This window comes from Theropithecus gelada, chromosome 11 (assembly GCF_003255815.1).
Source record: "Theropithecus gelada isolate Dixy chromosome 11, Tgel_1.0, whole genome shotgun sequence".
Classification (NCBI taxonomy): domain Eukaryota; kingdom Metazoa; phylum Chordata; class Mammalia; order Primates; family Cercopithecidae; genus Theropithecus; species Theropithecus gelada.
Window position 1 is genome coordinate 101205602 of NC_037679.1, and position 16154 is coordinate 101221755.

At 49.3% G+C, this 16154-nt stretch overlaps 1 protein-coding gene and 1 long non-coding RNA gene across 3 annotated transcripts in view; one reads left to right on the plus strand and one right to left on the minus strand.

Moving 5' to 3' along the window:
* PRMT8 (protein arginine methyltransferase 8) overlaps positions 1 to 16154 on the minus strand; it is a 209537-nt gene that overhangs the window by 95494 nt on the left and 97889 nt on the right. Inside the window, exon 1 of one of the 2 annotated variants that reach the window (XM_025402040.1) lies at positions 3072 to 3568. The exons of the other annotated variant lie outside the window; for it this stretch is intronic. Coding sequence (XP_025257825.1) covers positions 3072 to 3146 — 75 coding nt within the window. The 5' untranslated portion in view covers positions 3147 to 3568. Of the gene's footprint in view, positions 1 to 3071; positions 3569 to 16154 lie in introns of those variants that run through there. 2 annotated transcript variants of the gene reach the window in all.
* On the plus strand, positions 1950 to 5841 carry LOC112634507. The gene is made up of 2 exons (XR_003121783.1): positions 1950 to 2037; positions 5124 to 5841. It is a non-coding gene; the product is annotated as an uncharacterized LOC112634507 (long non-coding RNA).

A 16154-nucleotide genomic window follows, 5' to 3' on the forward strand; every position in this document is an offset into this window, starting at 1 on the left:
GCAAGCATGTGAAGTTGATGCTCTCATGCCCTAGCTGGCTACTTCACTTTGTGGAGGGAGGCTCTGGTCACAATGTAAGTAGTTTTATTCTTCACTTGCTCCCTTCCTGCCCAATGGTTGGAGTATCTCTCTGTATCTTTACCTTGTGAACGAATACCTCCTCCCATCCTTGCCCACCCCCATCACTGCATCTCTCCCTTCCAAAGTATTCCTCTCCGCCCACTCCTCATCTACTCCCATTCACACATGGCATCTTGTTAGAAATAGCAAGGGTAGGGCAAACAGCAATGAATCAGAAGTGGGGGCAATCTGTGTTTCAGGGCTGACTTAACCCACCAGATGACTTTCAGCTACTGCTTGACCTCAGCCTCGGTGTCCTCAACTATAAAATGGGGATAAGAAATGAATACTAATCTTTGCTTATCTCGCAGGATTGTTGTGAGGATGGAATGAGATAAACAACAAAAAGGAAAAGGTGGCTACAGGATTATCCATCAGAGTTGTCCATGAGAGTGTGAGCCCCTCCAGAGCAGGGACCAGGTGGTCCTCATGGTACCTAGCTTTCCTGGTACAGAGCCGGCGCTTGATAAAGAGATGTGCAATTCAGAACTAGGACCACTACCACGCTCCGCACCACCCACTGACACACATGGAGGCGTGCTCCTGCCGCTCTCATCCACCATAAATGCAGGCAAGCCCACAACACCCCACTTTTGGAAGTGCTGCTCTAGTCCTGGCTTATTCCAAAAACAGCCAGTTCCTGGAGGGAAACCAAGTGATTGTCACGCTGCCTGGATGCCTCCGCTAGGCACGTTTGACCAAGTCTGGGTTCTACCCCTTCTGCAGGGAAGTTGCTAAGAACTGATCCGCCAACCTGGCTCACACCCCTCCAAGGAGCCCCAGCTGGGTGCTTCCCTCCCCGCACTGCCTTGGTGGCCCGCACGCGACGTGGTTTTTTGTTTGTTTGTTTTGTTGTTGTTCGCAGGAGCCCGGCCGCCCCTACTGCTGTTTTCATTGATGCCTTGAGCAGAGCTGGCATGTGCAACTGCTGAGAAGGGGGAGCGCGGAGCGGCGGGGGAAGCAAGTAAAAATAGCCTGGCGCGCGGCGCTCTGCCTGCTCCGGACGCCTTTAACCCTCGCCGAGGTTGGGAGAGCGCAGCAGCCGCCGCTGCACACTGCGGAACCTGGCAGGGGTCTGCACCCAGACCCCAAGCGGCAGCGGGGGTACGAGGCAAAGGGGCCAGCCAAAACTTTTTTTTTTTTTAGAAAAATGAGCCGGGCGTGGGGCGAGGTGGAAATGCAGGGAGGGAGCGCCTTCTCGCTTCCAGGGCTCCAGCCACCTGGCAGAGACCGCTACGTGCCCGCTCGCTCCACATTTCACAGAAGCGCGGCCTTGAAACCCTGGGCTATTTTTAGAAACCCTTTCGGCGGGTGGGCGATCAGAGCGCGGAGGGTGAGGGGACTGGTAAGGATGGCTTTCTTCTGGGAGGCTAGCCGCCTCGCACTGCACATCATTCCGAACGTCTGCTCTCAGGTGGGGGCTGGGGAGGAGGAAGTGGTGAGGGGACGGCAGGCATGCAGGCTTTGCCCTAACTCAAGGAGACAGCACTCGCTACTGAATGCCCCACTGCTTTCAAGTCCCGGAGCGTGTTTGTTTTGAAATCGACAGTTGCCAGATGCATGCTGCTTCTAGTCTCTCAGAGGATGGGGATTGATAAAGCGTTGCTGCCTACGCGGTGGGGCAGGGGTTTTAGCAGCAGAGTTAAGACCTCAAGGGAAGAAGACCAGGAAGGGTCTCTCTACCTTTTTGCATTCCGGCAAGACAGAGGGACAATCCCCGCGCCACACCCCCGTCCCCGCCCCCCGCTGCATATGGGTAACCATATGTGAAATGTGCGGCAGCCCCACCAGACACCCAGCTATTAATAGAGCCCGGGAGTTTGCTCTCTGTGTCTTTTTCCTGCCACTGAGTAAGGGATGATCTTCACACACATGCCCCACTCCGCCCCCACCTCGGCGCACCGTTTCTCCAGGAAGGTAAGGGGCCTGCCCACGCTGATCCCCTTCGTGACTACAGGTGCCCAGAGCCTACGGAATAGTCCGGTTGTTGTAATGACAGCGGGGTCAGGGCGAGGCGAGGGATCACAGCCTCGAGTCTTGGGACACAACGCCCAGCAGGGCTCTCTGCGGCTCAGGGCCAGCTGGAGAGTAGAGAAAAAGGCCGCCGAAGGCGGGGGCCAAGAACGCAATTTGCGGAGCTACAGCGACCTCCTCAAAAGCCCTTGCGGGACGGGCGGCTGCAGACCCGTTTCTCACTGCAGCCGGCGGCGCGCAGCCCCCACAGTCCGCGCAGGCTCGGCTGCGGCAGGGGCGGACGCTGTCCCTGGTGCTGAAGGTGGCCGCGGCCCGTGTGCCCTGCCGGGTTAAGCGCCCCAGAGGCGGCTCTGACATCTGACGATTGCAGACTTCTCTCTGGCCCAGATCTGGGCCGGAGGGTCTGTAGGAGGTGCTCAAGCCCTCCCGCCGGCTCGGCCCCCGCGGCCGGGAGCTCTCCGCGCTGCTGCGGGGACGGAGAGCTCGGGGACCGACTCGAGCTTGAAGGGTAAAGCTGAGGCAGCGGCAGGAGATGGTCAAGACACTGCAGGGAGCAGACCTGGCCCCAGGATTACCCACCCCAGCTCTGCACAAAGCCGGGACCCGGGAGCCCTCACGGAGCCCAAAGGAGAGGGCAGGGGAGCGCGGCTGCCCAGGGTTTGGGACTTGGGGGCAGGAGAAGGGAGCAGCGGGCGGCAGGAGAGGGTGATGGGGTGAGAGTGACTGTTTTGCATTTTCAAGAGGGAGGGGACCTGAGACATGAACTTCCCCCCCACCCCCCACCAACACACACACACACGCGCACACACACACACACACACGCGCACACACACACACACACACACGGAGGCCGGCAGAAGCAAGCGGGATGAAGCTGGGGAAAGTTTGGCACTCGGTGCTGAGCGGCGGCGGCGGCGGCGCGGTGGTCCGGGTGGGCGGCGGGGTCTCCGAGAGCCCCTGCTCGCTCGCCTCCTTACCTCGGTGTTCTCGGCCGCGTTCTCCGCCATTTTCCTCCTTAGGAGCAGGCAGCGGGAGGAGTGTTTCATGCCCATAAGAGCCAGCAAGGATTTGGTGATACAGAGATAGTAGAGAAAGAGAGAGAGCTGGTGTAGCTTTAAAAGAGAGAGCGAGAGAATGGGAGAAAAAATTCCAACCCAGCCCCTCTGCTGGAGCGTCAGCCGGCACAGTCAGCCACAGTGGAGTCTGTTCTGCAGTCTCCACTTTGTTTTATTTTCCTCCTTTCTCATCTGCTCCGGATTCCTTCACACAGTTTCAAGTTCTTCTCGTGCCCCCGACCCCCCTCCCCGCCCCTCTCCACCCGCGCTGCGGGCTAAGCGCGAGGGAAGCCGCCCTGAAGGCTCCGCGGCGGCGGCGGCGGTCGCGGATCCTCTCCAGGCTGCTCGCAAAGTCCGGCCGGCCAGAGGCAGCCGCCAACTCCTCTCAACTTCTGCCGATCCGCTGGGCGAAGCAACACGCTTCCTGCGCGTCTCTCCTAGGGGCTGAGCCGGGTGAGTGGGGGCGGGGTAGGAGGTTCGGTGGAGCAGGCGGCGGCTGGGCGCAGACCGAGGGCCCCCAGCGCCCCCGGGCCCGCCCCCTCCCCTAGTCTCCGAGGGTCTTGGCCGCCTCCACTCCCTGGCGCTGCGCACAACTTGCGCGGAGACCAGGCCCGCGCTGGGGGCCCAGAGAAAGCAGGCGCCGGGCAAGGCTCTTGCAGGTTCTCAGACCCGGTGCGCGTGCTCCCACCTAGGGCGAGCTCCGGGCGAGACCGGGCCACAGTTAACTCGCACCCTACCCACCCCGTCCCACCCCAGCTCTCCCGCTCCTCTGCCAGTTCCTGGATCCTTCCTTGGCGAATTATGGTTTGGGGAATGAAAGGGTGGGTGTCTGGATGGGGGAGGGTCCTTAACTCCTTCAACTCTAGGGGTAAGTGTGGTGTCATTCTTTATCCTTCTCTCCCATTCTCTGTACCCAAAGCCCTTGGGACTCCAAGCCCCTTTCAGGCTGAGAGGCAGGGGCAAAGGTGGCGGCCAGGGTGGCTTGGGAAAGAGGGTGGGAGAAAGTCAAATGCGAGACTGCAGTGCCCGCCGCCCCCCCAACTCCAGTCTTCCCTGGCAGCCCCCTGCCCACGCATTTCTCTTCTCCCTCCTCACCCTTCCCCCACCATCGCCAGATTTTGAAGTCCCTTTTATGGGAGAGAGGGAGGATGTCACGCACCCATCAGGATTCTCTTGATCCTTTTTTAAGGGAGTTTAGGCGGCAGCAGGGGGTGTGAATTTTTATACAATGCATTCCTGTCTTCACTTTGAGAGCTGCTTTTTCTCTGTCTTACTGGCCATCTGTCGGGCAGTGGGAGATAGAACAAAAGCGGGGGACCCCACTCTGCCTCTCCCTTTGCAGCAGGACACTCAGGCTGACTCCTTAAAGCAGCTGCACTTTTAAGCTTTCAGCCTACAAGTCAGGGACTGAGACCTAGAAGATGCTGCCTGAGCACCCGGCTGTCTTCACGTCATCTCTGTACTTGTTTGGGGAGGTCCCTCCCAAATGCCCTATTTGCTTTTATCATCACCTTTGATAACTGGGAAGTGTGAGCCTGACTGTCCTCAACTAACCCCAGAGTCCATTGAAGAAAAGGGCTAGAATCTTTCTCAGTACGAAATATGCCTCCATCATCTGGTCCTCGGGGAAAGAGAGGATACATTGCACTAAGTAGAGGTGAGAAGTGAGGGATAGAGGAGAGGATGAAGAATGAGAAGGATGAAAATGTAGCAAGAGGCTTGAGTTAATGAGACTGTGTGTGTGTGCATGTGTGTGTGAGAGAACTTGAATAAAAATATGGCCTTAACCTCCTTAACCTTTTCCCTTCTCAGAACACAGACCTGGGTTAGAGCTGGGGGTGAGTGCGCAGAGTCCTTGACAACACCCAGTCGTTCTTCCCGTTCACATCCTGCCAACGTGCAGAGAGTGGTAGGGAAACAAATGATGTGAATCTGGAGGATGACTTTTACCCTATTGAATTCCTTTTTCTCTAGGCATCTTCTCAGAGACAAAAGATTCTGAGAGACATCTAATCCCCTACCAAAAGTGTCTCGGTGTTTGTGCAATCAAAGGAAATCAGAAAAGAAACGATTCTCACCGCTCTGTGGTCCAATCCTCTCATTTTACAAATAAGGACCCCAAGATTGGACAGAGGAGGACATTTGTCCATGGTCCATCAGCAAGCCGAGGACCCAGCTCCCCAGCCTCCTGACTTTCAGTCCGACACTCTGCCCCCACCCGGCACTGCTTCTGCTTGTGCATCCCTTCTGTGACTAACCAGGGAGGAGGGGAGCTGAAACAAGCTCCCACCGGAATAGGCTGCTGCCTGTGCGTGATTATGTTGCTATGAGAACCTCAGTGGGTGTGTTTCCTCCTTTCGCTGTTGAAATCTTTTGCTTTGCTTGGCTTCTCCCCAAGCACAGACACGTCTCCCTTTGGAATGGGGAGTGGAGAGGCTGAGATGAAGAGCTATATTCTCATGGCAAGAGTTTTCTATCCCAACCCATCCAACCCAGAGCCAGCCTGGGGCTGGGAGTGAGGAGCCTATGCCACTAGGGTGGTTCCATAAAGGCTGGAGTCCAGGAAGGAACTGTTTTGAAAGTGGATACTCTAGCCCCCTGGCGAGCTGTCTTAGAACAAAGAGGTGCTGTTCCTGCTATGTAATCACCTAAGAACAAAGTCACAAGCAAGCTAATTATCACTTTAAGAGACTAAGTTTGGGGTGATTTGTTATACACCAAGAGATGACCTGAACATTCACTTCTTATGATGGTGAAAAGTGCCTAGCACAGAGTAGGTACTTTGTAGAACCCTTTTCTCAGCATCCCCACCATTCATGTGAATTCAGTCTTTCTCCATCTCTTCTGCAAAAATACATTAGCGTAGTCTTTTACCAGGTTCATTAGTTTAGTCATGCCACAAACAATTTACTAGGCATCTCTTAAATGCCTAGCTCATTAATAGGCACTAGACTTAACAAGAGGCAACAAAACATATTGAATTGACCATTGATGATCTCTTAATTTAGTCATGTTGGATACTTTTAAGGGTACACATCTTCTGTAGAATTCTTAAGGAGATTTTCATGGGAGGCAAGAAAACACGTGGGATGATAAGGGGTTCAGAGAGTTCACTAGGGTATGAGTTAAATGGGTAGTTTGAAACAATAGACCCTACCAGGTAAAGAGGTTCTGAAGACGCATTTTATTTACATAATTTTTCTTATACGAGATCTTCAACGCAACAAAAATAAAGTGCATAGAACAATGCCTATCTTATGGCAAGTGCACAAATATTATGTCAACATTCGCTAGGCCCTGTCCTAGGCACATGAGTTAAATTTTATATAACACTTACTAAATTTTATAGAACACTTACTATATGCCAGAGACTATTCTTGACCTACATGTGTTCTCATGTAGCTGGTTCAACAGCTCTTTGAGGTAGATACTATTATCCCTATATAACAGATGAGAAAACAAAAACACAAGAAATTGCCCAAGTGGTAGAGGCAAGATTCAAATCTAGGATGCTTGATTCCATAGCATAAACCCCAAGAAGTTGACCAGGTTCAGGGAGCAAGACAGTGGTTCTCAACCTTGGCTATACAGTGGAATCACCTGGAGAGCTTTAAAAATACCAGTGCTTTGGTTCTACCCCCAGAGAGTACGATTTAGTGAGGTTTGGGCATCAGGATTCTTTAAGTCTCTAATTCTAAGGGACAGTGATGGTTGGAGGACAACTGGACAAGAATATCTGTTGACAAAAAGACCTACAGAGGAAGAAGATCTCTAAGTTACAGAAGATCCAAAACAAGAACCCCACGCTGTAAAGAGGTCTATCTCTAACTCAGAGGTTCTTCAGAGGCCTGGACTGGAGGAAAGCTGTGTTGGTGGTTGAGATGAGACTCTTGGGGAGGGTTACAATTAGAAAGGTTATCCAGCTTTGTGAGATGCTGCAGAAGTGAGTTTCCTATTACTGGAAAGGCTCAGATTAATTGTGGGCATAGATGATGTAGAGGCCCCACAAACACCAGAACCAGAAGGTTGAGCAAGCCCTCTGAGTTTCCACCTGCCTTGTGTTGGGACTCTGCTTTTCTGTCTCTTGCCAACTCTGAGCCCTTGCTGGAACCCCAGAAGGTGAAGATTGTACCATACTTCATCTCTAGGGGCCAACCAACCCTTCCTTTTGCTGTTGCCCAAAATTAAAGGCCCCTAGAATCAGGAAGCAGTATTCCTAACCTGTGGACCATGCTGCCTGGAAAATCTCAGGCTCTAGCTTGTTCCAATGCTGGTTGCTGCTAAAAGGGGGGATGTATTATGTGGTTTTCTCCTCCTCCTCCCAGGGGACCTCACACATGGCCAGGGTTCACATATGGCCACGGCACACTGCAGTGAATCCATGGCTCCTCAAGAATCAGGCCACAGCCGTGATCCATCACCACCTCATGGCAGCTAACCCAGCAGTGTTCTTAGTGTCTTCCACACCAGATGGGAGCCACACCAAGGCTGCAGCAGCCAGCTACCTGGCTGAACCTCCAGGCAGCCCCATACCTGGGCCGTTCTCTTACACAAAAGCCTCTGTGGTCCTATTCCTCCCTAACCCAAGGCCCAATATTCCAAAGAACAACTTGCTGAGTGCCACCAGTACCGGCAAAGCAATTTGAGGTGGGATTTTTTTTTTTTTTTTTGTACCAGAACCAGAATGTTATTTCTTCCTTGCTCTGATAATGTCTGATTAAATCAATTCACTGTGGTTTTGTGCTGAATATGATACTATTTGCTTTAACAATATCTGGGAGGCATTTTCTTAGTATAATACTTCTGCATTTATAGCTCAATCCTTGCTGTTTTATTCTAAAAAGTTGAACTCTCTTCTTACCTACCTTTCTCTAAGGATGAGAAAGACCCAAAAGATTCTGTTGTGCTGCCACAACAGAATTAGCTTTTTCTACTGAGTGGAGGTTGTACACTCCACCCATTTCCTCCTTTTTAAATCTTTCACAAAGGCTTACCTTTTTATGGGAAATCTCTCCAGAATCCCTGAAAGCCACTGGAAGCCCTTCAATCTATCCAGTGCAATAACTTAATACATATTTTTTTCTATTAACCTTATGTGACTGTGGGCCAAGCATGTGCTAAGTATTCTGTACTAAAAGGTGAAGAGACTTATCTCTGCATTGGTGACCCTTATCTTCTGGGAAGAGTTGGTTAAATGACTAACTGTGATATACTAAGCGTTATAATAGATTTAGGTACTACTGGGGGTCTTATGCATTGGTTCTCATAGGTTAAATATAGCTATAATCAATGGCTTATAGTCAGGTAGGTCCTGCAAGCAGTATCTATTGATATGGACAGGGAGACCCTGGAGGCTACAGGGCCTCAACCAGAAGCCTGGTAGATTCCAAGTGTGGCTGGAGACATATTCTTTTTATCAAGATACCAAAGTTCTTGTATGTGTTGGAAACTTTCACAGATGAGAAGTTTTATAGCCTTGACTCTCTAAATACCCTGTTTACCAATATCACTTGTGGCATAACACATTGTGATCTGCTTTAGCATAGGGCTGATCTCTGGTGCGTCAGGGCAACCCGACGTGAAAATGCACAATGAGTGGAGGTGGTAGAACAAAGCTGTGATTGAGTCCACCTTTTCCTTTCTGGACCACGTAACCATTCTGATCCCTTTCTTCTCAGGGGATTTTATTTTAATTTAAACTTTGTTAGATTTTTCTTTCATTTAAAACTTCACCCTCTTAAGGTAATATTAACATTTTACTGTGTACTCTTCTCTATTTTTTGCTCATGCAAATATATATAAGACCTAAGTTATATATATATATATAAAAGTGTGTGCTGTTGGTGTATGCTGTATATAAATGGAATCATGTTATATACATTACTCAGAAACTTGCTTTCTTCATTAAACACTGTATAATGGGCCTCTTTCCAGGTTACTACATGTAGATCCAAGTTATTTTTAAAAGCGTATAACATCTCACTGTATGGATAAACCATACTTTTCAAACAATTCACCTATTGATGAATTTTCAAATTCTAAGCAATATTTTAATAAATGATTTTAAAATATATCCTTATGAACAGAAGCTTTTATTTTCATATAATAGTTTCCCCCGAAGTGATATTACTTTAATATCCATTGCCAGTTCCTCACCAAATTGTAATTTCTAAGACTGTAGCTGCAACAATCGGAAGGGGCAAATCTAATTTTCCTTCCCTTTCCTACCCTACATCAAGTGCAAAAATACCTGCTGCATTCAAAGCCCTGGATTACACACTTGAGAAGGAAGATCCATGAAATAAAAGACGTAATCTTGTTTTAAATGTGTTTCTACAGCAAGAGCCTTCCAATGCCTGGGGAAAGGCTAGTGAGAGATGCTGAGACCTGGGGCATTCTTTCCTAGAGGTCTTTACAGAGAACAGATCGCTTCCAATTGCAGGACAACAGAGCATGGATTTAATGCATGAATTTAATGTCAATACATGAATGACGAAGAAGTACTGTGATCTGAAACACTTAAGATTTTCTTAATTGGCATCAGTTACCTGTCTCTTGGGTAGAACTACCACAAAGGATACTCAGGCCTGAGATGCACCCTCTGTTTCCTTTCCTTCCAGAGGCTGTGCCTGCAGGAAAGCCTGGATTGATAGCAGCCTGCCACCCCTGCCATACCAGTGCCTAGTAGAAGTCCACTCCCTCAAAAACCACACTCCCCACTTCCCAGAAGGCCTTGTTTGACTCTCTTTCAGACCAACATTTTCTGTATTCAGACTTGCCTGTAACAAATGACCTACCCATTGCCCTCAACCCAGGGAAGCCTTGCCATTTAAAACCTCCCAATGGAGCCTATCAAAGGGTGCTTCAAAGTGTGAGGGAGGCTGAGGGAGGAAGTAAGTGAGATGAAGGAGGCATTTAACAGAGCCTAGCAGAAAGAACTTTGTGGTCTTAAAAGAACAGTAAGTTAACCTCTCCATCTGTGTACAAACAGCTTAACGGTGATCACTGCCTGGCTAAGGGGTTGTGAGGATAAAATGAGCCAATGCAGATGAAGCATCTGGCACCGTTCCTGGGACATAGTGTTGTTAACACAGGTGAGTTTCCTTTTCTTCAGCTCTTCCTAAAAGACCGTATCTAACCGTAGCAGACAAAGACACAGAGTAATAAGGAGAAAGAGCGTGGCGGCAGGGGTCAGCGTGCCTGTGCACTACTAGTCCCAGCTCTGTCTTTCAGCAGCCGGGTGGCCTTAGGAAAGTCACTGAACCTTTCCGGGCCTGTTGCCTCCTCTTTAAGGGATTTGCCTGAGAAAAACCCTACATCCTCCTTCCGTTTGCCGTTTCATTCATGGTGGGGATTATGATGCTAACCACCTCCAAATGATGGCAAAGACTGGTCAGAGGCGTCTCAAACCAAATTTCAACTCTGATGGCCAAAACAAAGGCTGAAGAGCAGAACGCCCTGTCCCTCCCACTGTAAAACTGATGGGAAGGGAAGTTAGCCTGCCATCAGGTCAGGGGTTTACAAAGGAGGCCTGTAAGTAACGTTAATTACTGTGTTCACTCCAGCACTGGGCTCTAGTTTGGCTTTTCCACAGGTCAAAAGAGGTGCCATTTTTTAAGAGCCCCATTGGACTCCAGCAGCCTCAAAAGTAGTAACCAAGCAGCCATTATAAGTAGGCATCGCTTGATTTCCTCATCACTTGTCAGGAGGCAGAGCTTGATGGGGACATCAATGAATTTCTCAGCATTACAAGCTACTGGGCTGTAAGTCAGCATAACCCCATATCTCTCAACGATCCATGTCGATACATGAATCACACAAATCAGCAGATTATTGGAAAAAAATTGCTCTTTGACTCATTGTATGTATTATGTATTTTACATGCAAATAACGTTTCTACCTGTCGATTCTTGACTACAAAATATATTCAAATTAACGTGCTGCTCAGACATACACAGTGATGGCGACAGACCATAGTCCCTAAAGCAGGGGGCCAGGTTGCTGGGGAAGCCAGCCAGAGTCCTCATCTTACCAGGCACAATCTATTCTGTGGCTAACTCACCTACGGAGAAACAAAAATCCATGTTTATCCCAGCGTAGCTCTCAACCTCAAGTCTAAATAAAGTGGGGTTAAGGACCATTCAAGTTATTCCACAGGAAAAAAAAAAAAAAACCATAATGGTTAAGTGACATTTTAAAATCACACAGCAGGAGAAGAGTGGTTTCCGTTTCTTGGATCTTCCAGGTATCCATTTATTTCCCACACAGCTGTCATTTACAAAGGGAAGGGCTTCCTTCTCCAGGGATGGAAACTCTGCAGGCAAGTCTGAGAGCTGTCTCCTGGGCTGTGGTTCTTTCCGCGCAGGGCCTCACAGAAGGGAGAGGGAGCCTGGTGTCATCAGGAGAGTGACCACTGGCCACCTACCCACTGCGGACCAGCTGCTGTGCTAAGTGTGTTCCCCATGGAGCACACCCACCGATCCCCACACCAGACCCAGGCGTTAGTTACATGGTTACCCCCATTTTGCAGATCAGGGAAGGATGGCTCAGAAAGGTTACTGAACTTGTCCAGGTCACACAGCAAGGTGCAGGTCGGAACCCTGCTTCAAAACCTTGTCTCCTTGACACCATCAATGGCACAGACCTCAGAGCCACGCAGACCTGGCCTTAAATCCAGACTCTGACATTTAACTAACTCTATGATCTTGGACATGTTGCTCAACCTCTCTGAGCTCCAAAATTCCCATTTGCCAAGAGAGATGGGCCTGGTAAAACCTACTATTCTGGGCTGCTGTAAAGTTCCTAACCCAAAACCAGGCTCATTGTGGACCTCAATAAATGGGAGTGATGACATGTGGCGTGTGGCTGGATGTGACAGGCTCAACCCAGCAAAACTGCATGTGTTGTTCAACTCTCAGGCACACATTCAAGTGTAAAAAGGACACCCCAGCCCCAGAGGCCAGAGTCTCTGTCAACCTGACAATGGCTGTCGTCAGGGCAACTCCACTTAAGTGACACCTGTCAGCCTGTGTTCTCGCTGTAGCTCTTTCTGTCACATCCACTTAGTAACTTCTCTAAGTGGTGTCACTCCAGCTTGCATACCATATTTGCAGGTGTTGAAGACATAGCTTTTTATTTTTTAACTTCTAGAACACTGAGCTTACATGTAGACCAGATATGCTATGCAACGACATCAGGACTTAGTTAATGCATCCTGAGCAAATGTGGGCTTAATCACAGGAAGGAAGGAAAGATCCAGCACCTTGGCAAGTGGCTGGTGGAGGAAGGAGGAGGAGAATGGTATTAGAATGACTTTGCATATATGCCCCAACGCTTTTCCAACCTACAAAGATGGTCTTTTCTTTTCTTCCTTTCGCCTTCTCTTTAAAAACCTATCTATAGTCATCTCCTGCAGGATAGTCCATGCTACACTGGGATTAATTTAAACTGAACATCTGTACCTTTTCCTCCTGGCCTGTAAAACAAGCCCTGGAGGGTTCAAGTCAGAGTTTGTGACTGGAGGACTCTGAGCAAATCTTGCCCTTTTCCTTCAGCCTCATTTCATCTCAAGTTAGCTAAGGCAAAGATTGGGCCTCTCCCTTCCTTCCCCTGATTGGATAACAGAGTCCCTGAAGCCATTCTCATCACTATCCTTTTGCAGACAGAGTTTGGCACAGACTTTCTAGTCCTGTAAAATCATAGCCTAAATTTGGTTGCATTTGAAGGGAAGAGCTTGGGCCCGTGAGCTTCTGGGCCACTTTTGTCCATCAGCATCTCAGGCGAGCTTCTAAGGATCTAAGAGGAGCTCCAGTATCACCAGGCCATGACAGCTAGTGTCACACCATGTACCAATTGTCCAAAGTTCCTCTTCTGGGCCCCTCTTGAGACACAGAAGCCTTTACCACCCTTCTCTCCCTGTAAAGCTCCCTGCTACCAAGGATTTCCAGGAGACTCTGCAGGACCACATCATAGGTTCACGTCTTCTTCACCTCTGGCTGCCCTCAGTCAATATTCCATAACCTCGAGGTTGCTTTCAGAAGCCCTGCTGTTGCCTGCATTGACAGTGTCCCTCATGAGGTGGCTGAGGGCTATGCCAGGGCTGCTGCATCCCAGCACTCCCAGAGCTGGATGTTGTGCGGAATCAGATGAGCCCCAACCTCCACTCCTTGTGTTCAGAGTTCCAAGGCTTCTGGAGAAGCGCCCTTTCAGTTTCTGGCCCTAACTCTTCCATTCCTCTGTAAGGGCACAAAAGCCAGTGTCAGGGTGGAGTGCGGCTGACATCCTCTCCCCTCTGTTGTCTAGGTCTTTTGCCCCATCTTCCACTCATAGGATAATAAGACACACTTCTCCCCGCTTGAGTCATAGACAAAAGTGCCCATAACGGTCAATCCATGTAAGTGAAGCCTTGGGAGAGGAGAGAGGGCACCTGTTACAGAGAAAGCACTGGGCTGGCTGCTCTTCGATAGTATGTGGGGTGGGCAGCCCTGCCTCTCCCTCTGGGTTTCCTTGGGAAGAGGATTTCCCAGCCACGTGCCTGGGTCATGGTCTGTCTTCTGTATTTGGCCAGGCAGGTAGTAGCATTTATCAAACATCTACAAAAGAGCGGACCCACCTTCACATCAGTCGCACATGCATCCTCCCATGTGAGCTCTCTGTCCCGGCCCCCGCTCTAGACAGCCATCACCCCTTGTGGGTATCAACTCTCAGAGGAACAGCCCTTCCCGTTTATTAACTATCAACACTTAGCTTTCCCAAAGGGATTTCTGTTTCCAAAGGAGATTCTGGAAGAAAGCCTCCTAAGCTCAAGTTACTAGAGAATGAATCTCTAATGGTAGAAGGTCAAGCACCAGTTACAGGCTGGTGTGAGCATGATTTTTGGGGGCAGAAGTTCACCCTGCACTCTTTAAAATCATGTTATACTGGTGTTTAATTCTGCCTGCCAGTAAGTTATGCCCTGGACTATAGGAATCGGAGAAAGCAAGAAGCTATAGGAAAGGGGGGGTGGGAAAGCACTGAACTAAAGTCAAGAGAATCCAATTCTAGTCCCAGCTCTGCCACAAGTTACTGGAGACCTCAGGGAAAGTGGGTGTCAAGAAAAAGACCCCTGAGAAATGGGGGTGGGGAGTGGTTAAGGTATGCTTCTGCCCTTAAAGTCCCTCACATTCCTGGTTTTCATTTCTTCCTCTATAATGTAAGAAGTTTGGACAAGTGGAATTTGTCACTTTCAACTCTTCCATTCTAAGAGTGTGAACCCTGTGACTGGTATTCAGAGTACAGATACTGTACCCAGTTCTCGGAACAAGCAAGAGGGAAGGAGGAAGAAGCGTTGGGAAAGCGTCTGCTCTGGGGCTCAGGCATTGGGCCTCGAAAATAACCGACCCTACCTATCTTCCAGGTTGTTTTTCTTTAAACACAAATTTTTAAGCTTTAGTATAAACACTGCCTTTTCCCCATGAGGAGCTCAAATGCCCATGGTCTTTGGGCAGAAATCATCTGTTTTAAAATATGGCATTCAAGCCAGACTTGCAGAGAAGGTCTTTCTAAATAAACATTTAAAAGAAATATGCCCATCAGGGTTTATCCGTTATCCACGTCCACGGAAGAGGCTTGCTGATGAAACGCATCTGTGGGCTGCTACTTCTGGGTATCATTTTGCAAGGCGACCCCAAACAACAGCCTGTTCCTCTCCCACCCTCCCCTTCACACCTCTTAACCTTCTCTACTTCTACCATAGTTTCCCCTCGTTCTGCTCAGCTGGTTTTAAGCGGGTATATAGTGCCTGAGGCATGAAAAAAAAAATCTGAGAGTAGAAACTGTCACTAACATTTAACAAATAAAAATTCTCTACAGCAGGTTCTAGAACCAAGAGGCCTTCTCATTCCTAGGCAAAGATGGCGTGAGGCCAAGTGCATTCGGTGCCCTTTATGGGGTGGGGAAGATTCTCAGGCTGGCCCTTTCCATGAGTCATAGTGGGTCTGCAGAGGAGTGACTTCACTGTTCTTGGTCCACAGCAAGAAATGCAGGAAAGCCTTCCCAAGAGATGCTACAGTAGCCGTTTCTTTAGGGGAGTACTTTTTTTTCTTAAAAAACTGAGACGATGGCTATCTGAGGAAACTGGTTCAAACTCCATCCTCTCCAGAGCCAAGAGACAGGACATAACAGCTTCAAGGGCTTCTAGGCTGTACAGCTTATGATGACAATAAAAGGACTAAAAAAACATTAGCCAACTCCATGGGGCTTTTTTGAACACAATTAGGCACAGTGTCCAGTCTCCTTCCTATCTGGAGAGCCAAGGGGGTAATGGCAGAAGAGCAAAGGGACAGATGCCCACCCAGGTGAAGGAAGATCGAGGGGGCTCTGCTCCAGAGAGGGTCAGGCCTGAGTGAGACCTGGGGAGCCATGGGGAGGCATGAACCTGTGCTGGGAACATTAGCCCCACTTGGTTTTCTCAAACCCAGTTAGGCAGAGGACAGAAATTTGAGGGGGAAGAATTACTTTAATAACCTACAAATTTTTAAGGAGCCTCCAAACTATCCTCTGTGCAGAAGCCTGCCAGGGAATCCAGGCCATTTCCCAGTCAGAGCCTGCTGGACCCTGACTCTGACTCTGGTCACCTGTGAGGCCGCCCCATGGCCTCCTCTCTCACGCACCTGCCCAGGAGGCTTACCCAGGTGCTTACAGCAGCAGGCACAGCCTCCGACAGCAACTTTTATTTTCTTCCTAATGCTTCCCTGTAACTTTTATTTTTAAAATTTGAAAACTGTGGAATCATTGACCAAGTGACTGATTTCAAGTAGATGCTGACCTTGGCATCTGATGGTGATCTCAGGCCCCAGGAGGGCAGCTTGCACTTTCCCCTCTCTATTGCTTCAGATTCCCCAAGGATTGATAAGCTGGAGAAAGACCCTAATATTTTCCATTAATAACAGGTGCCCACATGAGCTAACACCCATTGGTGGCTCCTGACTTCAACTTTTTAACCCTTCTGAAATAGTAGGAAAATTC